Here is a 26,395-nt window from a genome sequence, read left to right as displayed (position 1 = left end):
TTCTAAAATACTAAATAGGAGCCTTTGTAAACTAAACGTTAGATTGTAAATATGCTATTAGTCTCCAAAACATATTTAAATAGTGATGGGAGTAAAATATACGTATATGTGAAAAATATTTCATATATTAGGGGTTAAAATGTTAACATCTGTACTTATAGTCGACATCAATTGATGGTTTTGTTTATTTAATTCACATTGTTATCACATACAGTTATATGAAAATTAGTGTATACTGAACTTAAGTTAATGCTTAGAGCTTAAAGGGACAGTCTGTCCCTTTAAGCTCTAGGCATTAACTTAAGTTTTTTGCCAATTCATTTCCATTGTTTTTTGTTGTTGTTTTTTTTACGTTTTCCTAAAATTCACACACATCCATAATGCATATTTTTATACTTCAAGAAAATATACATATACAAAGTACATAGAGAGCATAACCAAAAAGTGGAGAAATATCAAACAGCAATTAGTAATTATTTAAACACAATAAGTCTGACATGCTGATCTGTGCACATAACACAGTGATTGATTACTAAACAAAACTATACAATAAGTCTGACATGCTGAGCTGTGCATATAACACAGTGATTGATTACTAAACAACACTATACAATAAGTCTGACACGCTGATCTGTGCACATAACACAGTGATTGATTACTAAACAACACTATACAAAGGACACCAGGAGAACAAAGTACATTTGATAATAAAGTAAAGTAAATGTAAAAATAAATTGAAAAGTCTCTTAACATTGCATTCTCTGTGAAAACCATGAATGGTTAACTTTGACTTTTTTAATATGTGAAATGTATTGAAAACCATGGTGTAAATATGGATGTGTTTCTCTGTTGACATCGTTATTTTGTACAAGGGTACCCCTTTAGATCCATACACATGCCCATGACATCCTTAGCTCTCTAGATCATTTATATTATACTTTTATTGATATTACCTTTTTCACAATCAAGTTTGTCACTTAAAGAATAAACGCATTTAAAAAATGTTAGCGCTGCGGAATCTGTTGGCGCTCTACAAATAACCGATAATAATATTTCTAAAGAGCTGGCTGGTTGGTCAGTCAACAGTAGACAATACATAGAATATATTAAATGTGATAAACAAATACAAGATGATAAATGGCAAAATGTCCTTTGTTAACCCTTTGATGACGGGTTAATTTGTCCACATCGAAACAACATTCCAATGTAAACAAATTGAAATCCTGCGATCGTGCACGCGATTGCGAGATTTCAATGATGGGATCGGGTCAGGGGGGCTTCCCTGTGACGCTAGAGCACGCCCTCCAGACCGCGATCACATCATGGAAGCGCAGTTGGCTTTAGGACAGCCAACGATTATGTTCTTTTCCGTCAGAACGGTACTAAAGCCCAGTGTAATTGTGACGGAATAGAACGGCATAATGGCGTTAAAAGGTTAATATTGAAAACAAATTTGATGTTATCTTCATGTTTCCTTAGAAAAATCTGTTGTTCCTTAAAGACAGAGAAAACGGAGATTCCAGGAGAACTCTGTGCTTAACGGGATAATAAAGTAACTTTCATGATTTATCTAGAGCATAAAATTGTAACAATTTTTTAATTTACTTATGTTAGCAAGTTTTTTTGTTCTTTCTGTATCTTTTGTTGAAGAGTATTCCTAGGTAGGCTTAACAGCTAGCTGGTGATTGGTGGCTACACATATATACGCTTCTTGTCATTGGATCACAAAATGTTTAGCTAGCTCTAACTGTGAGAATGAAGAAGTGTGCAGTAATTTGGATATAGCTTGAGAGCCAAGCTGATGAGGATGGGCAAGTAGGGGAGTTCTTTATTTAGTTCTGTGCTTTACTATTTTAATGAAATTTAAAAAGGCATGAAACACAATTGTTTTATTTTATGATTCCGACAGAGTATACAATTTTAAACAACTTTGCAATTTACTTCTATTAACTGTGCTTCATTCTCTTAGTATCCTTTGCTGAAGGAGCATCAATGTACTTCTTTGAGTTAGCGTAACACATCCAGTCAACCAATGACAAGAGAGAAAATTGTGTAGGCACCAATCACCCGCTAGTTCCAGTAGTATAGGATATGGGCATGTTATCTTTCAACAAAGGACACCAAAAGTACAAAGTGAATTTGAAAATAGGAGTAACTTTAAAAGTGTCTTAAAATGGCATTCTCTATCTGAATCATGCAAGTTTGACCTTTGATCCCATTAAAGGGACATTATACACTCATTTTTTCTTTGCATAAATGTTTTGTACATGATCTATTTATATAGCCCATAAAGTTTTTAAAAAAAATAAATGTATAGTTTTGCTTATTTTTAAATAACATTGCTCTGATTTTCAGACTCCTAACCAAGCCCCATAGTTTTATGTGAATACCGTCAGCTACCTTCTCCAGCTTGCTCCTGTTTGTGTAAAGGGTCTTTTCATATGCAAAAGAAGGGGGAGGGGGAGGGTCTTATTTCCCACTTGCAGTGGGCTTTCCAGCTACCTTTTCAACAGAGCTAAACTGACAGCTTCTAAGTAAGTTTTTAAACAGTTTTATACTGGATTTTTATATCAGTATCTGTGCATCTTATTCTTTATAGTGGTGTCTATTACATGCAGTTATATGAAAATGAGTGTATTCTGTCCCTTTAATTCTGCCACAAAAAAATATTATAAATAAACCTTTATCTGATAATAAATATAGCTTAAACCATTTTTTCCATAGCATTTCATGTATTTTGCTATGCAAGCGATAATGGTTTACTTCATGTCTCAAAAAGCTGTACATTTTACACAGCTATTTTGGATTGTACATTGTGCACAACACATCTCACACTCCTAGTGCTTTTCATTAAAGGGAAATGAAACCCCTAAATGTAGCCACCAATCAGCAAGCGCTACCCAGGGTGCTGAACCAAAAATGGGTTGGATCCTAAGCTTACATTTCTGCTTTTTCAAATAAATATAGCAAGAGAATGAAGAAACAATAATAATAGGAGTAAATTAGAAAGTTGCTTAAAATTGCATGCTCTATTTGAATCATGAAAGAAAAAAAATGGGTTTAATACACCTTTAAAAGTATAGGTATTCTGACTCAGATAGTTGTAATAATGATCTATCCCTTGCTGAGACCTCTATGCCTGGCCTGTATAAGAAGATACAATCACTGCAGACAATCCTTGTCAGATAGCTGAACTCACCAATTCCTTGTCCATCCACAAAGTTGCTTTATTCTGAATATCAGGTTACAGCAGATAATAAAATACAGCAGATGAATGAATGGTTACAGTATTTAAGCGCTCAAAAGTTGATACTGATTGTAGCTTGCAATGTATTAACATGAGTGCTTGTTACATGAGGCCTGTTAGCTGCAGCCATGACACAGAAAAACATCATCACACTACAAGGGCGGAACAATACACAAAAAGGAAATGCATAATAGGTCAGAGGTAAGATACTGTAGAAAACAGGAGCATTACCAAAAAGTGTCACTAGATGGCAGTACAGAATAAACATAGGGAAGCCTTGAGAAAAATGGCATAAAAATATATAATTTCATAACTATAACAACATGAATATTAACGGAGGCTATGCAATATTCTATGCCCCATTGAGGCAGCACACTCCCCTTCTGGCATAGTAAATGTCACTATTTAAATCATAACGGAAGTTATGCATAACAATGTAATTTGCAGAGATGTCTTGAAGACCTGAAAGATATAAGGAGAACATACATATAATGCAAGAACAACTATAATATAAGACTTAAAGTTGTGTCAATTAAAATTCAAGATACTTCCATCTTGAAGTCACAGGAAGAATCCGACAGCATACATAAGTAGGCTCAGTCTCCAAGGGCAAGAGCAAGATAAGTTCCGTGATCGGTCTGATGAAAGTTTTTATAGTCCCTTGTCTTGCAACTTTCACCTCTACCTTATGCACCTTTCCATCATCACGAGGAATGCTCTTTACAATCAGTCCCATGGGCCATTCGATTCTTTCAGCTTGCTGGTCCTTGAGGAGAACGAGATCTCCAACCTTGATGTTAGGGATCAGACGTTGCCATTTCCTGCATCCTTGCAGAGTAGAGAGATACTCCATCTTCCAACGATTCTAGAAGCAGTTGGCAAGGTGTTGTACTCGCTTCCACTGATTGTAGCCAGATTTCCTGTTTTAAAGTCTCCAGGGGGAACAGGAACAGACCTAAGCTTCTGGGTAAGAAGAGTAGCTGGAGAGAGGAGAGTTGGGGCCTCTGGATCTACAGACACTGGAACAAGTGGTCTTGAATTGATTATGGCAGATGCTTCTGCCAGGAAGGTGGTTAGAATCTCATGGGTGAGTCTTGTGGATTTCAAGTCCATAAGCATGGAGTCCAGTATTTTACCTGTGATACCTATCATTCTCTCCCAAAAGAGCCACCCATATGGGAAGAATGAGGAGGATTGAAAATCCATGTACAGCCCTTTTCAGCTAAAAGGTCTTGATTTGGCCTAGAGTTGAGATGTAGCTCTCGACAGGCTCCAACGAAATTAGTTCCACAGTCAGATCTTAATGTTTTGACTGGTCCTCTGATGGCAAGGAATCGCCTTAGAGCATTTATAAAGCTTGAGGCATCCATATATTCTATTACTTCAATGTGTACTGCATGCACACTCATGCAAGTGAACAGCACTGCCCATCGTTTGCTATTTGCTTGGCCACCTCGAGTTCTGCGGGCTGTTACCATTAATGGTCCAAAGACATCCAAACCAACATGAGTGAAAGGTGGGTCAGTACTTAACCTGTCAACTGACAAATCTGACATTTGCTGTTGCTGATGTTTACCTCTTAGTTTACGGCACTGAACACAGCTATGCAGTGTAGCTGTAATCTGTCTGTTTGCTCCTATAATCCAAAGGCCTGCAGCTCTTATGGCACCCTCTGTGAAGTGTCTACCTTGATGCTTAACCCTTTCATGGTAGTGCCGTATGAGCAAAGTGGTGATATGATTGCGAGCGGGTATAATGAGAGGATTCTGTTCTTGACCTCCCAACTTAGCCTTGTTTAATCGTCCTCCAACCCTTAACATGCCATCATCGTCAATGAATGGGTTCAGGTTAGCTATTGGACTGTTTTTTGGAATGTCCCTCTTGTCACGGATACATTTACTTTCTGAGCCAAAGACATCCTGTTGTACACTGCGTATTATGAACAGTTCACTTTTCAGCAATATCCTTTGCAGAAAGAAACCTTTGGCACACGTGCCAACCTTGACAGTGAACATCTGTGGGCTTTGTGTGAAAGTAGTGTGCAATGTGGACTAACCTTGCAATGGTACGTAAGAGCCTTGTCCACTTGGAGAAACGTTCAAAGTGTTGACAGCCCAAGACGAGTCTTTGTTCAGTTCAGGTGACAAGGGTTTTTACTTCAGGACGAATCTCTGGATCGTTGTCAGGTTCTAGAAGACTGAAGAAATCAGCTGTGGTTTCTTCTGGATGATCCAGCAGGAATTCAGGGCCTGTTAACCAAGAAGAATTTGCAAAGACACTTGCAGACACCGGCCTGGTGGCATGATCATTGTCAAAGATTCTTTTCATAAAGGCAATGAAATGGTCCTTCATTTCAGGCCTGTTCTTTAGTGTTCGTTGAAGTGAGTTAAATCTGGATAACACCTGTTCACGATTGTTTGGGAGTTTGACCCTTGCAGCACGAAAAGGCAATGGTGCAACCCAGTTGTTAGACGTGTCCTTAAAGAATTCTTTGTCCATTACTTTGATGAATTCTCTGTCTTCAACTGGCAAGGCTATTTTGTTGTCATCACTTGTAGTACAAAACACTGTGGTACCCAGATTGTCTTCACAAAGTATAGGAGTAACATCAGGTATTTGGATGATGTCAGGAGGCTTCTCCCTTACTTCATGATGGCGAGAGCACTGTTTGAAGTGGGATGCACGTCCATTTCCAAATATGTAAGTTTTGAAGGAGTGGATCTCAGATGATGTACGCATACTATTCAAGCATACATCGCCCACTATCACCCAGCCTAGATCAAGTCTTTGTGCATAAGGGGCATCATCTGGTCCATCGCACTGCTCACGTACTTTATGTACTCTGAGAATGTTTCTTCCTAGCAGGACCAAGATTTCTGCATTCATGTGCATTGCCGGAATCACATCAACAAGGTGCCTTAAGTGAGGATGGTGATAGGCAGCCTCTGGAGTAGGAATCACTTCCCTTTTGTCTGGTATCTGGTCACACTCGACTAATGTTGGTAGGGGTATGCCTTTGTTTCCTTTGATATGAGAGACCATGAATCCATTGGCCCTTCTGCCAAAGGCCTCTACACAACCAGAACAGGTTCTGAGAGTATACGGTGTTGCATGACCCTCTATGCCGAAGATCTCAAAGAATTTAGGCTTAACCAGGGATCTGTTGCTCTGTTCATCTATTATAGCATACATCCTAGCAACTTTCTCAGGTTGATCCTGTGGGTAAATCTTGACTAGACATACCTTGGCACAGCATTTGTAGTCTAAGCCTTCTTCACAGACTTCTGTGCATGCAGAGGAAACACTCGCTGTGACTGGAGCACGACTTTGTTGCTCCCCGCCATGAATTGAGACAGGGGTGGAGGCAGTTAGCTGCTGTGGGTTGTCTGGAAGTGGCGTAGGATGCATAGTTGTAACGTGTCTGTCGCTACTGCATTCTGTGCACTTTATAACAACTTTACAGTCTTTAGCAAAGTGACCATAAGAAGCACAACACCTGTAGCATACTCCAAGTTTCTGAAGAATCTCCCTGCACTCTTGTAAAGTCTTTGCCCTAAGCCCACAGCATTTCTTAAGAGGGTGAGGCTTCCTGTGAATAGGGCACTGACGATTAGGGTCTTTATCTCTGTCGCCCGAGTCACTCTGGTGTGCAGGAGAGGATACGGGTGGTGAGATGTCTGTCCTTTTAACAGATATTGCTCTATTAAAGTCTCTTTGTTTAGCTGCCGTGTTATCATACCTTGATGATGTTGGTGAGGATGATGAAGCAGGCAAGTTGGGTTCGCAGAAGCTGAAGCTGGGATCGTTTCTCATCCAGGCTTAAACACTGATGTACCTGCAAAAGTATGAGAATGGAGGAAAGGATACGTTATAGTCTCTTTTGTATCTTGAGCCCTGTTGTGCCCATTTCTCTTGCAGGTTGCATGGCAGTTTAGACACCACTGGATTGACACCATGAGCAGTGTCCAGAAAGCTTAGTCCAGGTAGACGTGGGTCTGTCTTTGCCAACTCTAGCTCCATGAGGAGGTCACTTAGTTCTTGGAGCTTGCGATAGTCTTTGTTCCCTATTTTCGGGAAGTTTTGCAGTCTCTTGAACAGAGCGCTTTCTATGGCTTCAGAACTACCATAGGCTTGCTCAAGTCTTGCCCATGCAGCAACAAGGCCTGAATCTGGGTGGTCAACATGTACTGTTCTCAGTCTTTTAACATGATCTGCAGATTCTGGCCCCAGCCACTTTATGAGCAAATCAAGTTCCTCCTTGGTTGTAAGGTCTAGATCAGCGGTAGCAACCTTGAAGGTTGATCTCCAGGCCCTGTAGCTCTCTGCACAGTCATCAATCCTTGAGAGGCTTGTGTTAATGAGCTCACGGCGTATCATGTATCTGGCGAAGTCAGTCAAGTCTGATCTCTCACTCTTTGGTGCCAAAGTAACTTGAGGAACTCCTTGGGTGTGAAAGTTCTTTGGTGAAGAAGGGTGAAGTTTACCAGGATAAAATGATGTTGCAAGAGCATTCAACTGTGGTGTAGTCTCTAAGGCTTCTGCTGGCTGTGGCTTGAGCTGCGGCTTGTCACTGGAAGTCACCTTATTGTCAGCGGGAGGTGATGCGGTTTGCTGCGTAGATGCACTTGTGTTGTGGATTTGAAGAGGCTCAGGCATTTGGTGCTGAGAGGTCTCTGTGTTGAGATTGAGAACGATAGTGTTAGTAGGAGGTACAGGAGATGACTCTCTATCGTTGCAAATATTATGCTTTAGCACGTATTTACTAGTGCGTTCAAATGGGTCTTCCAGATCTGCTGGGATATGGCAATCTGAATTAGTACTTTCTCCCATTGCTTGTTCAAGGACTTTCAGCCTTGCTAGGGCCGCTGCTTCTTCCTTTTCCATTTGCAGAACCTTTATTTGGGAATCCACCTCTGCTTGCTGGGCAGCCATTTGTGCTTCCTGGGCAGCCCTTTGTGCTTGGAGAGCTTTGCTTTGGGCTTCCATCTCTGCTTCCTGGGCAGCCCTTTGTGCTTGGAAAGCTTTGCTTTGGGATTCCATCTCTGCTTCCTGGGTAGCCCTTTGTGCATGGAGAGCTTTGCTTTGGGCTTCCATCTCTGCTTCCCTTCTGGTAAAGAAGCTTTGCGCTTTTTTTGATTCCGCATCAGCACGGGCCTCTATTAGCTTGTCGCTTAATGTTGAACTTCTGGAGCGAGAGGATCTAGAAGAACGTGCAGTGAGCTTAGTTGATGTGGATCTATGAGATCTGGTCTCCTGCAGTTGAGCAATGCGGAACTCTGCCTTTTCTTTAGCGATTTGCACTGAGATCTCTATGTTGGTCCAATGCATCAGTCCTAGTCCGTTCTGCTGAAGAGTCCTCTATATTAAAATCCTGTAAGAAGGCTGTGTATTTTGCAGACAGCCACTGGTAGCGTTCATACGCAGCAGATAGGTGATCTATAGAGTCTCTCAATTTGGATGGTTGATCATTAAAGTGTGACAAAACTGACATGCATTGTGAAATTCTGTCCCATAGGTCTGACAGATTGCTGGAGAACTCATCTCTAGTGTTTTGTAGTTTTCTCTGAGTTTATGTGTCGGTTTTATTGTACGTTTGGGTCTTACACTCTGTTCAGCAATATCTGCAGGATCTGCTCCCTGTACGTCTGCGGGTTCAGAGGCATGATGTATCTGCGTAGGTTCGGCTATAAAAGAGTGCTCAGAGCCTTGTCTAGACATTTTTTCAAGTTTTGCAAAAAATGGTACTGTCTCTGTAAGAAGACAAACAGCAGCTTAGACAGGTGGGGTAACAGTTCAATGCAGAGAAACAGTTTTCAACATTCACATGAAGTGCAGTAAACTTGTACGACCATGTGCTTTCACAAGATGGCGGATGGCCCTGAGTTTGATTGCAGATTAGACACACATATACATAGCAGGCTGTAGGAATTCTATACAACTTTTGACTATTCTGACTCAGATAGTTGTAATAATGATCTATCCCTTGCTGAGACCTCTATGCCTGGCCTGTATAAGAAGATACAATCACTGCAGACAATCCTTGTCAGATAACTGAACTCACCAATACCTTGTCCATTCACAAAGTTGCTTTATTCTGAATATCAGGTTACAGCAGATAATAAAATACAGCAGATGAATGAATGGTTATAGTATTTAAGCGCTCAAAAGTTGATACTGATCGTAGCTTGCAATGTATTAACATGAGTGCTTGTTACATGAGGCCTGTTAGCTGCAGCCATGACACAGGAAAACCTCATCACACTACAAGGGCGGAGAAATACACAAAAAGGAAATGCATAATAGGTCAGAGGTAAGATACTGTAGAAAACAGGAGCATTACCAAAAAGTGTCACTAGATGGCAGTACAGAATAAACATAGGGAAGCCTTGAGAAAAATGGCATAAAAATATATAATTTCATAACTATAACATGAATATTAACAGAGGCTATGTAATATTCTATGCCCCATTAAGGCGGCACAATAGGGCATGCTAAGAAAAATATTTAAAAAAAAGATTTACCCATGTTTAGATGCTTTGATTAAAATATATGATTATGTGCATTATTATTTCGCTTTCTATCAATACATAGACTAGGGTATGGCTATAAAATCACCATGAATTTATGGACTTCTTTTGACGTCTTTTGAATTTCCAGGAAATGAATCAAGAGTGTCTGAGTGTGAGAGTCCAGGACAAGCCGTGCAGCGATGTGATCTGCAGAGAATAGCAGCTGTGTCTTGTAATCAGGATGCCAAGGGGAATTCAGGTAAAGAACACAACCAGGCATTTAAACACACAAAGCAGCAAAAAAATCTACAGTTTACCAGTCAGAAAAAAAAGTTCCTAGTACAAAATGGGTTAGCAAACTTTCTACATGAATACTCAGTACCCAAGACTCTAATAGAAGCAGGATAAACTGCTTCACCAGTAGGTTGGTTGTAGGGATGGGCGAATGTGTTTATATTCGAATGTTAGAATGAATGTTATTGTAGAAATTCAATTTACATAATCAAATATTGATAAGAGCAAATATTCTTAAAAATTCTATAATCGAATGTTATTTACCGTTTTCAAATGTAACTTTCGATTTTGAATGGTACTTTCAATTTCGAATGTATATAATTAATCGAATATACACATTCAAAAATGTATTGTGTATATTCGATTTATAATGAACATTCGAATTCGAATATTACATTTACAAAACTCAGTTGTAGACTAGAAATACTATTTAGGAAACAAAATTGAATATTAAAAATTCAATTTGGATAAAATTAATTTGAAATCGAAGATGTAAAATACATAGTTAAACATTCTATTACACAAACTTATATTTTCAAATGTTATTGAAAATTTGAAAACGAAACTTTGAAAAAAGAATGTTAGAATGAACTTTCAAAATTTGATTAAAATAACGAATGTTTCGAAATTAGTTTTAAATTTTGAATGTTTCCAAACATTCATCCATCCCTAGTTGGTTGATGTAAATTCTGCCTAAAAAAAAGATTTTTGTCTTTTTAAAGGGTTCTTTTACTTTTGTATTAAACTGTTTCTATCTTATGCTACCTAGAAAGGCCATTTTTTTTCAAAATGCTGGAAATCGCCTGCACCCGCTATTTTATTTGCAGCATTTTGAAGAAATCGTAGGTCATAAAATTAGCTTTTTAGGTCTCTAGAGCAAGTGCGGGATGGGCACAGTTTTACACAAAAGCAAGAGTTTTTTAGAGTCCTTTTAAATAGTCAGTGGGATAAGAATATTAAAGGGACATGAAACCCAAAATTTTTCTTTCATGATTCAGATAGAGATTACAATTTTAAACAACTTTCCAATTTACTTCTATTATTTAATGTGCTTCCTTCTCTTGTTATCCTTTGCTGAAAGGTTTATCTAGGCAAGCTCAGGAGCAGCAGAGAACCTAGATTCTAGCTGCTGATTGGTGGCTGCATATATATATCGATTGTGATTGGCTCACCCATGTGTTCAGTTAGAAACCATTAGTGCATTGCTGCTCCTTCAACAAATGATACTAAGATAATGAAACAAATTAGACAATAAGAGTAAATTAGAAAGTTGTTTAAAATTGTATTCTCTTTCTGAATCATGAAAGAAAATTTTGGGGATTCATGTCCCTTTAAATCTAGAAAAAGTGTACAATTCATGGAGTTTCCTATAGGATTGCTGCTGGGAGTGTAATGAAGATTATATTAATTTTGCAGTGTCTGGAAAAAGTATAATATAGAAGAGCTATGTAATTATACATGAATAGCGCATGCATTAAAAATACGGCTACCATAGTTTATATGCTGTGGATAGTAAAATATGGATTAAAGGGACAGTAAAGTCAAAATTAAGCTTTCATGGATCAGACAGAGCATGCAATTTTAAACAACTTTCCAATTTACTTCTGTTATCTGATTTACTTGATCTTCTTGGTATCCTTTGTTGAAAATCTTACCTATGCAGGTTCAGGAACTGGTCTAGCTGCTGATTGGTGTCTCCACATGTATACATCTTGTCATTGGCTCACCAGATGTGTTCAGCTAGAACCTAGTAGTGCATTGCTTGTCCTTGAACAAAGGATGCCAATAGAATGAAGAAAACTTGATTAAAGAAGTAAATTAAAATGTTGTTTAAAATTGTATACCCTATGTAAATCATGGAAGAAAACAATTGGGTTTTATGTACCCTTAAAGTTCTGATTATATAAAAAAAAACACCTAATTCTAGTAACAACTTCCTAATATATAGTGGCTGCAGATTAATATTTTGGATTCTTTAAAGGAACATTAAATTGTTAAGTAAAACTACAGTTGCATGGTTACTACTTACATGCTATTTAACCCAGTGTTTCCCAAACCCAGTCCTCAGGACCCTTACTCAGGCCAGATATTTATTATATCTTAAAGGGACACTGAACCCAAAGATATTTCTTTTGTGATTCAAATAGAGCATGCAATTTTAAGCAACTTTCTAATGTACTCCTATTATCATTTGAAAAGCAAGAATGTAAGTTTTAATGACGGCCCATTTTTGGTGAACAACCTGGGTTGTTCTTGCTGATTATTGGATAAATTCACCCACCAATAAACAAGTGCTGTCCAGCGTTATGAACCAAAAATTGGCTAGCTCCTTAGTTTTAATGCCTTATTTTTTTAAATAAAGATAGCAAGAGAACGAAGAAAAATTGATAATAGGAGTAAATTAGAAAGTTGCTTAAAATTGCATGCTCTATCTGAATCAAGAAAGAAAAAAATTGGGTTCAGTGTCCCTTTAACTAGAGCACAGGTGAAACAATCAGCTCACCCATCAGCTGATTATTTTACCTGTGCTCTAGTTAAGATATAATGAATAAAGGTCCTGAGGACTGGGTTTGGGAAACACTGCTTTAACCCCTTACAAGTATTAGTTAATAAAGCTCTGCATCTTCACAGTGGGAGCCGCCATCTTGAAACTTATATTTGCTATGTAAGAGTGCACTGTTCCTATCACATGATGCAACAATACTCGAGCTACAAGATGGCGGCACCCAGTATGACATGCAAAGCTTTACCAACTGGATTTTGTTTTGAGATAAAATAAGACAACGGCTTTAAAGGGAGCTGCAGGTACATGAGGAAAAACAATAGCATGGTGAATAGTAACCTGCTACTGTAGTTGTACCCAGCTGTTTAATGTCCCTTTTAAGTAGGCTGTCCATATTGCCGCTTTAAAAAGGGACACATATAAAAAATACATATCTCAGGGCTGTTTTCAGGGCTGTTTAAAGAAATGTTTTGTATAAGAACCCTGACATATGTATTTTTCATATGTGTTCCTTCTTAAAGCGGCAATATGGTCAGCCTACTTTTAAGAGACACATATAAATGTATGACTATTAAACACAAATAATAAAATATTTCCTAAAAGTGTCCACTGACAAAGCGCGCCGGATTTAGTTTTAGCGCACACTCTATCTATTGATTTCCCCTCCAGAGCGCTTGCTTCAGTTGTGGCAACCCTAAAGCAGACGTTTTTAGTTCAGCTTTTTCCTGGGGCTACAAAAACAATGGCATATATTCTTAGTTCTGCTTTTCTTCCAGACGACACAAAAACCAGTGCAGTAGGCTGCGTGTGTCTCTTGGGCCAAAGTTGGACATCCATGATTTAACAATTTAAAGGGGTGGTTCATACATATCACCTGAGAACATGAGGTTAACAAGAATTTGCTACATTGAAATTTTACTGATTTTGGAATAGCACACCATTTTATATCCACTACTTCTGCATTTATATTGCAACATTTCATGGATAAATCTCGGCAGAGTCACAGTGGAACTCTCCTCAGATTTCAGATTTTCATGAGGATACTTCTGACAGGTTTTTATCTAATATATATATATATATATATATATATATATATATATATATATATATATATATACAGGACTTGAAATTTCCAGTGGGCCACTAGTCCCGGACCACTTAGAAATTGCAGCGGACGAGTTAGAAATTTGACTTTTACCTTTCATTAACATTGAGTGGACTGGTGAATTTTTCCCTCTGGGCTAGTAGCTTTTAACCCCTGACTAGTAAATCAGTACATTATAGTGATATTTTCCAGCTATCTCACACGCCATGAATTATAAATGGAATAATGGCATGTTGTAAACTTGCTGGACCTGCTGAAAAAAACGTTATATTATTTCTGTGAGTCACTCCCTGACATTTGACTAATAGGGTTTAAATGAAGGTGCCAAAAAAGGTAAAAATTGGATCAGTGAAAGGGTTAAGCGACCTAAAAGTGTAAAAAGAAAATGCTCTAATTTGTTAAAGCGTTTTATGTATGCACTATTGCTTGGCTATAGCTATGGGGTGGATTACAATCCTTTAGAAAAACATAGCTGATTTTCTACAGAAAATACCCTCTAATGTCTAAGGGATATTTGTAGATAAACAGTTAAGTTTTTCTAAAGGATTGTATAATCGGCTCTAGAGCAGCAGTGCATTACTGGGACCTAACTGAAGAGAACTGGTGAACCAATAAAAAAATGTATCTTTATGCAGCCACCAATCACCAGCTAGCTCCCAATAATGCTCTGGTGCCAAGAACACATAAGTAATTTTATAATAGACCTAAATAGAAAAGTCTCTTAAAATTGCATGCTGTATCTGAATCATTGAATTTTATTTTTAAATTTTGGATCCCTTTAGTTTAATCAAAATATACTCAGACAAAAAAAAATGTTTTAACAGAGTTTGTTTTCAACCAAATGAAGAGCAAAAAAAAAATCCTGATTTAAATGTTGTTTATCAAGATAAGTACTAAAACCCTACACTATACACAAAGGTCCATATATCTTTATATTTGATTATTACATAAGAATAGGATTGAACCTTTAACCCCTTAACAACCAGCGCCGTACCCTGTACGACGCTGATCGTCATGCTTTTAAAGGGACATAAAACCCCAAATTTTTCTTTAATGATTCTAGAGAATACAATTTTAAACAACTTTTCAATTTACTTCAATTATTTAATTTGCTTCCTTCCCTTGTTCTCCTTTGCTGAAAGGTTTATCTAGGAAAGCTCAGGAACAGCAAGGAACCTAGATTCTAGCTGCTGATTGGTTGCTGCATATAAATACTGATTCTCATTGGCTCACCCATGTGTTTAGTCAGCAACCAGTAGTACATTGCTGCTGATTCAACAAAGAATACAAAGAGAACGAAGAAAAAATGATAATAGGAGTAAATTAGAAAATTGCTTAAGATTGCATGCTCTATCTGAATTCTGAAAGAAAAAATTTGGGTTTCATATTCCCTTGAGGACCAGCGCCCATAAGTACGTTGCTGCAGTCCTGGGCTTCTCTCTGCCGTGATTTTGCTAAAAATAGCGAAATTGCGCTATTTCTGCATCGGACAGTGGTGGTGCCGATCGTTGGGGGGTGGACGGCCTATCGCTATAGGGGGCCGGAGCGGGCGGGACCGCTACACCATGCTACAGGGAATGAAAAAAAAAATAAGTGCATCATTGAGGGGGAAGGAGGGGCAATGAGGGGGGTCCTATGTGGGATCCGTTGACAGAAAGGGATCTGGGAGGGGGAGGGTATTGAGGGGGGGCAGCGACACTATTGAAAAAATGTTTTGTTTTGTTTTTTTACCTAAGATGGCAGCAAATAGGTAGAGGGGGGAGGGTTAGAGAGCTGTTTGGGGGGATCAGGGAGGTTGGGAGGTAAGGGGGGATACTATCCTGCAGAAATTATATTTTAAAAAAACTTTTATTTTTATACTGGCAGACTTTCTGCCAGTACTTAAGATGGGGGTGACCTTTGAGGGGTGGGGGAGGAAAGAGAGCTGTTTGAGAGGGGTCAGGGAGGGATCAGGGGGTGGGATATGTCAGGTGGGAGGCTACACTAAAGCTAAAATTAGCCCTACAAGCTACCTAATTAACCCCTTCACTGCTGCACATAATTCAAGTGTGGTGCGCAGCAGCATTTAGCGTCCTTCTAATTACCAAAAAGCAATGCCAAAGCCATATATGTCTGCTATTTCTGAACAAAGGGGATCCCAGAGAAGCATTTACAACCATTTGTGCCATGATTGCACAAGCTGTTTGTAAATCATTTCAGTGAGAAAGCTAACATTGTGAAACAGTTAACAATTTTTTTATTTGATCTCATTTGGCAGTGAAATGGTGGCATGAAATATATAAAAATTGGCCTTGATCAATACTTTGGGTTGTCTACTAAAAAAATATATATAGTTTTAATAGGTAAATATAAAAAAGGCTCTATTTCTGTTTAAATGTAGTGATGAAAAGAGCTATGCATGTATGTCTCATGTACTCACAGGTAACCACTCCATCCGTTTATCAAGAGGCCGCACTCCCTGTGATGGCCACGTGGAGGTGCTGGAGGACAACAAGTGGAGTCCTGTATGTTTTACTGGCGTCAATGAGAGCAGTGCTGAGTTGCTGTGCCAACAGGTAAGGGTATCACTTGTTTGCACAAATTAGTCTATTCTCTCATCAGGTAAATTTCTATTTCCTTCACACTTTTCTTATTTTGACTACCCCTTTAATATTAATCACTATCTCTGTCTATTCTAGACTTCTCAGACCCCATTATTTTTATAGCGCCTATATTTTACTCTTTATGTTATCATTTTTCTCCAGTTGTCACTTTCACGCCCTCTTGTTCTTCTCCATTCATGTAGCATTGTGTGTTTTTGTCCCACATCCTCTTGCGCTCCCTCATTTATTTCTTTGTCTTTCTCTCTCTCTCTCTTCTTCTCTATCGCCTGTTTTGCACCTTTGCCTTGTGTGTTCTGCTGTCAATGCCATATATACATATAGACAGAGTGAGCATGCTATATTTTACCATTTCTCTAAGCACTGGCGTGCAGTCATAAATAACTGTCTGTGCACTGAATTCATGATCAGAACCATGTATATATCCTTAAAGGGACATTCCAGCTAAAATTGGAATCCACATGGATACATTTCAGTTTTGAATAGAAGCATTTATATAATATACATGTATTAGCAAAAATGCTTAGAATAAAAGCTATAGCTGTTTCAAATGTGTATTTAAGTATGCACCGTGCATCAGCATTTTAAACACAGCACTTGTTCAGAGAGCCTAATGTGTTTGTATCATCTGGTAATGACTTAATTTGTTAATTGCTGACATGATACAAGCCCCACTGGTGCTCTGAGCAGCTGCAGTATTTAAAATGCTGGTGCACTGAGAATATCTAGCTATGCTTCACATGCACGTGCAGAGAAAAATGTTTACACTAAAACAGTGATAACTTTTACTACAAGCATTTTTGCCAATACAGATATATTGCAAACATGTTTTTATTCAAATATGTAATTCATCTATATGCATTTACCTTTTAACTGGAATATCCCTTTAATTACATTGTGAAATATCCTTTTAATGTTTCTTAAAACTGTATCTGTAATGCTGCACCCTGACTTAAAGGGACACTGAACCCACATTTTTTCTTTTGTGATTCAGATAGAGCATGAAATTTTAAGCAACTTTCTAATTTACTCCTATTATCAAATGTTCTTTATTCTCTTGGTATCTTTATTTGAAATGCAAGAATGTAAGTTTAGATGCCGGCCCATTTTTGGTAAACAACCTAGGTTGTCCTTGCTAATTGGTGGATAAATTCATCCACCAATCAAAAACTGCTGTCCAGAGTTCTTAACCAAGAAAAAAGCTTAGATGCCTTCTTTTTCATATAAAGATAGCAAGAGAACAAAGAAAAATTGATAATAGGAGTAAATTCGAAAGTTGCTTAAAATTGCATGCTCTATCTGAATCACGAAATAAATATTTTAGGTTCAGTGTCCCTTTAAACAATTACATGGTAAAATTTGTTATAAGAAAATGCACACTTACATTTCCTGTTTTTTAGCTTGGGTTTAGGTAGGGTTAAAATAATTTGTTACATCAAAAGGCCATTATAGTAAAAAAACTAATCCAATGCTCTAGTTTGTTAAAGTATGTAATTTTAAGACTAGCCCCCGCAAATGGGTTAAACATTTGGTTGAAGTATCACTTGGGACCCGCAGAGCACTTCTGGTCCTGAGTGGTAACTACAGCTGATGCATTCAGCAGCGCTAGTTATACTTCTGGGTCATGCAATTTAGATATGCGCAGAAGCACACACCTGTCTTGAGGAATATATGGCAGTAATGCTCAACATGCAATAATGTTAAAAACATTGTCACTAACACTGCTATCATATAGTGCTCAAGACTAGTGATGTCGCGAACCTAAAATGTTGCGTTCGCGAACGGCGAACGCGAACTTTGTCAAATGTTGGCGAACCGGGCGAACCGCCATTGGCTTCAATGGGCAGGCAAATTTTAAAACCCACAGGGACTCTTTCTGGCCACAATAGTGATGGAAAACTTGTTTCAAGGGGACTAGCACCTGGACTGTGGCATGCCGGAGGGGGATCCATGGCAAAACTCCCACGTAAAATTACATAGTTGATGCAGAGTCTGGTTTTAATCCATAAAGGGCATAAATTACCTAACATTCCTAAATTGTTTGGAATAACGTGCTTTAAAACATCAGGTATGATGTTGTATCGATCAGGTAGTGTAAGGGTTACGCCCGCTTCACAGTGACAGACCAAACTCCTCGTTTAAAGGGACAGTCTACACCAGAATTTTTATTGTTTTAAAAGATAGATAATCCCTTTATTACCCATTTCCCAGTTTTTCATAAATAACACATTTATAATAATATACTTTTAACCTCTGTGATTATCTTGTATCTAAGCCTCTGCAAACTGCCCCTTTTTTCAGTTCTTTTGACAGACTTGCAGTCTAGCCAATCAGTGCCCGCTCCCAGATAACTTCTCGTGCACGAGCACAGTGTTCTCTATATGAAATACGTGAACTAACACCCTCTGATGTTTCACAGTCAAAAAAGTTTTTTTTAAAAAAAATTTACACTACTGTTACAACAGATATGAGTGGTGGCACTTAGCAAGTGGGCCTGGCACATACGCTGGCAGGCAGGCAGGCAACTGCAATTAGATTACACTAGCAGACTGATGTTTCACAGTCAAAAATGTTTTTGTTTTAAAATATTTACACTACTGTTATAACAAATATGATTGGTGGCACTAGTTGGCAAGTGGGCCTAGCACACACGCTGGCAGGCAGGCAACTGCAATTAGATTACACTAGCTGACTGATATTTCACAGTCAAAAAAAATATATTTTTTAAATATTTACAATACTGTTATAAAAAATATGATTGGTGGCACTAGTTGGCAAGTGGGCCTGGCACACACGCTGGCAGTGGCAGGCAGGCAACTTCAATTAGATTATAATAGCAGACTGATGTTCCACAGTCCAAATTTTTTTTTTATTAAATATTTACACTACTGTTATAACAAATATGAGTGGTGGCACTAGTTGGCAAGTGGGCCTGGCACACAGGCTGGCAGGCAACTGTAATTCAATTGCACTAGCAGACTGATGTTTCACAGTCAAAAAGTTTTTATTTTAAATATTTAAAGCACTGTTACAACAAATATGAGTGGTGCCACTAACTTGGCAAGTGGGCTTGGCACACACGCTGGCAGGCAAGCAACTACAATTAGATTATACTAAAAGACTGATGTTTCACAGTCAAAAAAGTTTTTATTTAAAATATTTACACTACTGTTATAATAAATATGATTGGTGGCACTAGTTGGAAAGTGGGCCTGGCACACACGCTAGCAGGCAGGCAACTGCGATTAAATAACACTAGCAGACTGATGTAAAAGTTTAAAAAAAAAAAAATTAAACTAATGTTACACCAGATAGGAGTGGTGGCACTCAGGATGGAAGTAGGCACAGTATATGCTGGGAGCCTGACACACAGGCTGGCACTAGTGGCACGCTGGCCTGGCAACTAAAATTTAATAACAATAGCAGACTGATGTAAAAGTTTTTTTTTAAAAAATTTACACTGATGTTACACCAGATATAAGTGGTGGAAAACAGAGCTATTAATCACAGTATATGCTGTGGGCCTGACACACAGGCCTGATGGAAAATGAAACTAGATTACACTAGCAAAATGATGTAAAAGTTTTTTGTTTTTTTTAATTTACACTAATGTTACACCAGATATAAGTGGTGGAAAACAGAGCAATTAGGCACAATATATGCTGTGTACCTGACACACAGGCCTGATGGAAAATGAAATTAGATTACACTAGCAAAATGAGGTAAAAGTTTTTTTTTTTTTTTTTAAATTTACACTAATATTAAGCAGATATAAGTGGTGGCACAGAAGAATTAATCACAGTATATGCTGTGAGCCACAGGCTGACAGGCTGGCAAAGGGCTGAAGTTCTAGCCCTAAAAAGGGCTTTTTGGGGTGCTGTCCTTACAGCAGAGACTAGATGAGTCCTTCAGGACTGTAGTGGACACTAAATACACTAGCCTAGCTATCTATTTCCCTATAATATCAACAGCAGCAGCACTAAACCTCCTCTCACTAAGACAGCAGGATAGTTATGACTCTAAAATGGCTGCTGCCCAGTACATGATTAAGGACAGTTGGTCCGAAACGTTGTATTAACTTTTTGGCAAAAATAAAAATCTTTTTATTCAGTGCTGTTGCAGCTTGAACTTTCTACTTATTTTTGGGTTTTTTGGTATGGACCCTTGCAGCCTGCACGGATAAATAACCTCAAAAACAGAGTGCTGAACAGTAACCTGCTGTTGGGAGGGTCTGTGAGGGAGTGTCTGCTGCTGATTGGCTCAAATGTGTCAGAAGGCTGTGAGATACGGGGTCAAAGTTTCCTCAATGATGACACATAGGGGGCGGATCGAACATCGCATATGTTCGCCCGCAGCGGCGAACACGAACAAGCTTTGTTCGCCGGGAACTGTTCTCCGGCGAACAGTTTGCAACCTCACTACTCAAAACACGTGCTACATAAGTATGCTCTTTAAAAAATATACAAAGAGAAAGAAGGAAATTTTGGTAATGGAAGTAAATTAGAAAGTTTTGTTTTTAATTGAATCTGAATCATGAAAGTTTGATTTTGACTTTCTTGTTATTTTACCCCAGCTTTTGTCTCCACCTAGCACTTATATAAGATGTCTAGGTAGCAGGGCCCTGTAATCCTACAGTCCAAGTCTGCCTTTATTTATTCTGCCCATGTATCCTAACTGTCCCTATTGAAGAGGGACAGTCGCTAATTCTGTGTTCTGTTCCTCTAAGTGGCTAATCAGATAATCTAGATAACCTGTGTCGATTCTACTGGGCTGTCTGTGACATTTAAAGGGACACTAAACCCAAATTTTTCCTTTCGTGATTCAGATAGAGCATGCAATTTTAAGCAACTTTCTAATTTACTCCTATTATCAAATTTTCTTCATTCTCTTGGAATCTTTATTTGAAATGCAAGAATGTAAGTTTAGATTCTGGCCCATTTTTGGTGAACAACCTATGTTGTTCTTGCTGATTGGTGGATAAATTCACCCACCAATAAACAAGTGCTGTCCAAGGTTCTAAACCGAAAGAAATAGCTTGGATGCCTTCTTTTTCAAATAAAGATAGCAAGAGAACGTAGAAAAATTGATCATAGGAGTATATAGAAAATTGCTTAAAATTGCCTGCTCTATCTGAATCACGAAAGAAAAAAATTGGGTTCAGTGTCCCTTTAATCCTGAAGCTCCTGACTTCATGAGCTCTGTTTTCTACCTTATTAAATTCATGTTTATTATTCTTAGGCCTATTGCATTATACTTCCTTTCTAACCAGCGTCAGCTAAACTACTAGGATTGTTAAACAATGTTAGTTAAAAGGACATAAACCCTCCAATTTTTCTTTCATGATTCAGATAGAACATATGATTTTAAACAACTTTCTAATTTACTTCTATTATCAAATGTTATTAGTTTTCTTGTTATCCTTTTGTTGAAAATCAGAAAGGTAAGTTCAGGAGTGTGCTCGTGTCTGCAGTACTATATGTCAGCAGTTTTGCAACAATGTTATACATTAGCAAGAACACTAGATGGCAGCACTATTTCCTGTCATGTCGTGCTACCTATCTAGATATCTCTTCAACAAAGAATAACAGGAGAACTAAGCAAATTTCATAATAGAAATAAATTGGAAGCTTGTTTAAATTTGTATTCTCTGTCTGAATCATGGAAGAAAATTTTTGGGTTTCAAGTCCTTTTAAGCATTTTATGGGGACAGAGTTTTTATTTTTGATTATATTTTGATAATGTGATCAGCTATGGCCAGACATTACCATCTTGAGCTAATGAAGAGAGCCGTAAGATTTATGAACCACAAATGTACTTCAAACTGGTTAAAATATAGACATTCGCATATAAAGGAAGACAAAAATCGAAAAGGAACATGGAACCCCAAATTTTTCTTTCATGATTCAGATACAGTGCCTAGCAAATTTATTCACCCCCTTGGCATTTTCCCTATTTTGTTGCATTACAACCTGGAACTAGAATGGATTTTTGGGGGGGGGGTTTGTATCATTTGATTTACATAACATGCACACCACTTTGAAGATGCTAAATATGTTTTATTGTGAAACAAACAGAAAACTGGAGCGTGCATAACTATTCACCCCTGAAAGTCAATACTTTGTAGAGCCGCATTTTACAGCAGTTACAGCTGCGAGTCTCTTGGGGCACGTCTCTTATAGCTTGGCACATCTAGCTACTGGGATTTTTGCCCCTTCTTCAAGGCAAAACTGCTCCAGCTCCTTCAAGTTGGATGGGTTTCGCTGGTGTACAGCAATCTTAAATGTTTCGCCTTAAACCACTCAAGTGTTGCTTTAGACGTATGCTTAGGGTCATTGTCCTGCTGGAAGGTGAACCTCCGTCCCAGTCTCAAATCTCTGGAAGACTCAAACAGGTTTCCCTCAAGAATTTCCCTGTATTTAGTGCCATCCATCATTTCGTCAATTCTGACCAGTTTCCCAGTCTCTGCCAATGAAAAACATCCCCGCAGCATGATGCAGCCATGCCTCACTGTGGGGATGGTGTTATCGGGTGATGAGAGGTGTTGGTTTGCACCAGACATAGCGTTTTCCTTGATGGCCAAAAAGCTCAATCTTTGTCTCATCTGACCAGGGTACCTTCTTCCATATGTTTGGGGAATCTCCCACATGCCTTTTGGCGAAAGAAAACGTGTTTTCTTCTTTTTTTTCTTTAAGCAATGGCTTTTTCCTTCTTAATATGAAGAGAGTCCATGGCTTCATTCCTTACTTGTGGGAAATACAGAACCTGGCCACCAGGAGGAGACAAAGGCACCCCAGCCAAAGGCTTAAATACCTCTTCCACTTTCCTCATATCCCAGTCATTCTTTGCCTTTCGTCACAGGAGGTTGGCAGAGAAGTGTCAGAAGATTCGGAGTAGTTCCTTATGAAGGGTATCTACCCTTCGAAATGGGACTGGAGTTTTAAGTAGTCTTGTCAGCCTCTCAGTGAGAGCATTGACGAAAGTTAGGGTCTGGAGATGCAGGGAGAGTCTTTCTATGAAACCATCCAGACTCATATTAACAGCTCCTAAGCAATCAGTGTTGATGAGTTTCACTGCCTGCTTTCATCACTCAAGTCCATGTCAGGAGCGATGCTACAAGACTGTCACACTTGAGGGGCTGTGTTTCTGTTCCACAGCATAGATTCCGGTTAGATCGTTTAATTTTTTTATACATGTGGTAACGCTAGAAGACAGGGTCACAGTGTGGCTCCTTTTATCAGTATGAAATCAAGGGTTAATATCTCCTGAGGGGGGATTATTGAACAGTGGGGATTAATCTCATACATTTTTATTTGATTTATACTGCGTTATGTGAGAGATGTTTTCTGAGGCTCATAGGCTGAGGCTGGAGCATACAGGTTACTTTCACTTTAGAGGCGCAGCTTTACAAGCTTGGCATGCTTTTCCTTAGCGGAGGCGGTCCTAGGTTGCACTCCATGTGACTGGGTGTAGTCGTAGCTTCACTTCCTACTCTCTGACCGTGCTGGTTATCGGAGAGAAGCGGTTTACTCTGTGTGTCTGGGTCATAGGAGGTGGTAAGTGCCCCAGCCATTGTTGGTATAAAGGTGACGTTTTTTATATAACGTTCGTTACTGTTATGTTAGGACATAGGTAGCCCATAGCTATGGAGGACTGACGTTTTAGAGGGTACTCCCTCTATACCCAAGACTAATGCCTATTTATATTGTGAGGAGGCCGAGGAATACCCACCCTCTCAATTATGTTCCACATGCCTAGAAAAAGTGATTATGTCAAAAAAGGTTAACATGTTTGATACCACTGAGCCTTCCACCTCTGAGGGGTCCCCGTCCCGTGTGGTGCGCACCCTGCTTTCATCTTCTAATACACATGTAGTTTCCCATAGCATGCCTGATCCTCCACCTGGAGGAGGCCTTTTACCTCCAGACTTTACTGCGCAGTTACAAACGGCGGTGTCTGCAACCCTGCAAGGTGCAAGCGAAAGTTCAAATATTGCTATCCTTCCCAGGGGTCATCATCTAGTTTATTGGCTATAGCTGATAGATGGTTATCTGATGATGATGACGTTCTTTCTGATACTTCAGAGTGTGAACTTTCTGGGTCTGAATCGGCTACCTCTAAGCCTCCGATTGCGGAGGAACCAGATTTAAGATTCTGGCTACCTTAGAGTTTCCAGAGGCCAAACTGCCTGAAGAACCTTTAATTCCTAAACTGGATAGAGTTTACGAAGACAGGGTTGTTCCTCAGACTTTCCCTGTTCCTGTAAAGATGGCAAACATTATTAAGAACGAATGGGAGAGGATTGGTTCTTCCTTCACCCCTTGTCTGCCTTTAAGAAACTGTTCCCGGTTCCAGACTCTCAATTGGAGTTGTGGGGTTCCGTCCCTAAGGTGGATGGCGCTGTCTCCACTCTTGCAAAATGCACTACTAACCCACTGGAGGATAGTTCGTTGTTCAAAGAGCCCATGGATAAAAAGATGGAAACTCTGTTAAGAAAGATGTTTTAACATTTGGGATATTCCTTTCAACCAGCGGCGGCAGTTGCCACGGTTGTGGGAGCGGCTACCTACTGGTGTGGCTCCTTATCATAATTGATTGAGGTGGAAAGTAGATATTTGTAGGCTTTAAGGGTTGCTAATTCTTTTATTTGTGATGCAAATATGCAAATTATTTGTTTAAATGCTAAAACTGCTGGGCTTTCTGTTCAGGCCCGCCGGGCTCTGTGGCTGAAGTCCTCGTCTGCGGACTTGACTTCCAAGTCCAGAATACTTTCCCTTCCATTCAAGGATAAGATTTTGTTTGGTCCAGGCCTGGACTTATTTCCACGGTTACAGAAGGCAAAGGTGCCTTCTTTTACAAAGATATGACGAGTCCACAGATTTCATCCTTGTGGGATATTAACCTCCTGCTAACAGGAAGTGGCAAAGAGCACCACAGCAGAGCTGTATATATAGCCCCTCCCCTTCCCCTCCACCCTCAGTCATTCTCTTTGCCTGTGTTATACTAGGAAGACATGGTAAAGTGATGTGTTAGTTTTAGTTTCTTCAATCAAGAAGTTTTTTATTTTATTTTTTTATTTATTTTGAGAGGGTAACGTTCGGCTTAAGCTTGACATTTGTTTTTGTTTTTTTTGTTTTTGTTTTTTTTAAAGTTTTTATTGTTTTAATTCAGCAAAAATAACAAGAATAACAGTGACAACAAATCAAGTATACAACGAGCAATGACAGACAGTAGAATACATCCAGTATTACTTCGTTGTGGAGTCTATTAACTAGAAATAGAACATGAATGTCTGTAAAGCAGTTTGACAGGATGATAAAAGCTATTATCCATAGTTGTTCAGAATTCCTCAAGGGAGCTCCATAGAAAACCCTTGAAAACTGCTCATAGTAAGACGAGACTTGCATCATAAAATTAACAGTCTCGCTACTAAATTCTTGATTGTCAAAGTACTTAAACATTATGTAAACATAAACAGCATATAAGCCAAGGATAATAAAATAAACTAGCAAGGATAAGAGAACACAAATTGTTCTTACCAGCAATAACATTTTACCATCGGTAGAGCGAATATCAGGAATAATGAGAGAAGATGGTAGGATCACAACGTCCATGCTGGAGGAAGTTGCATGAAGACAAAAAAAAAAAGGGGGGAGGGAGAGAGGGGGGGATGAAAGGTAACATTCAATAGGCTCGGGGGGGGCAGGGATTGGGTGAGAGGTACTAGTTCCAGAAGTGTAATATATCCTAAGGAGAGGGGCCAGTATTACTGTCCACAGAAAGTTACTCAGGGCCATACTCCCAGATCATAATTTGCAGATCTTTTGAGCCATGCAAGTTTTTTATTTTAAATGGTACCGGTGCATACTATTTTCCTCAGGGGGATATGGAAGAAGATTTCTGCCCTGAGGTTTGATGATCTTAGCATTTGTAACTAAGATCCACACTGGTTCCCACAAGACTTCTGAAGGTAACCATGAGACATCTTCAGTGTGGAGACCGGTTTCATGCTACAAGCAGCATTAAGGTATGTGCAGCCTTTTTTTCTGAGGATACTTGGTGTATCAGAACTGGCTGGCATTATTTCCCTGTATGGGGATGGGGTAAGCAGTAAAACCTATTTTAATAAGAGGGGTGTTA

The 26,395-nt window shown here is 38.9% G+C and overlaps 1 protein-coding gene across 2 annotated transcripts in view; it reads left to right on the top strand.

Moving 5' to 3' along the window:
- Positions 1–26,395, top strand: part of LOC128663675 (scavenger receptor cysteine-rich type 1 protein M130) — a 200,299-nt gene that overhangs the window by 131,460 nt on the left and 42,444 nt on the right. For both annotated transcript variants that reach the window (XM_053718117.1, XM_053718118.1), the window contains exons 4-5: positions 9,905–10,015; positions 16,080–16,213. In XM_053718117.1, the coding sequence (XP_053574092.1) occupies positions 9,905–10,015; positions 16,080–16,213 (245 nt within the window). The remainder of the gene's footprint in view (positions 1–9,904; positions 10,016–16,079; positions 16,214–26,395) is intronic.

Source organism: Bombina bombina, chromosome 6 (assembly GCF_027579735.1).
Source record: "Bombina bombina isolate aBomBom1 chromosome 6, aBomBom1.pri, whole genome shotgun sequence".
Lineage (NCBI taxonomy): Eukaryota > Metazoa > Chordata > Amphibia > Anura > Bombinatoridae > Bombina > Bombina bombina.
This window is presented reverse-complemented; position numbering and strand designations above follow the sequence as displayed.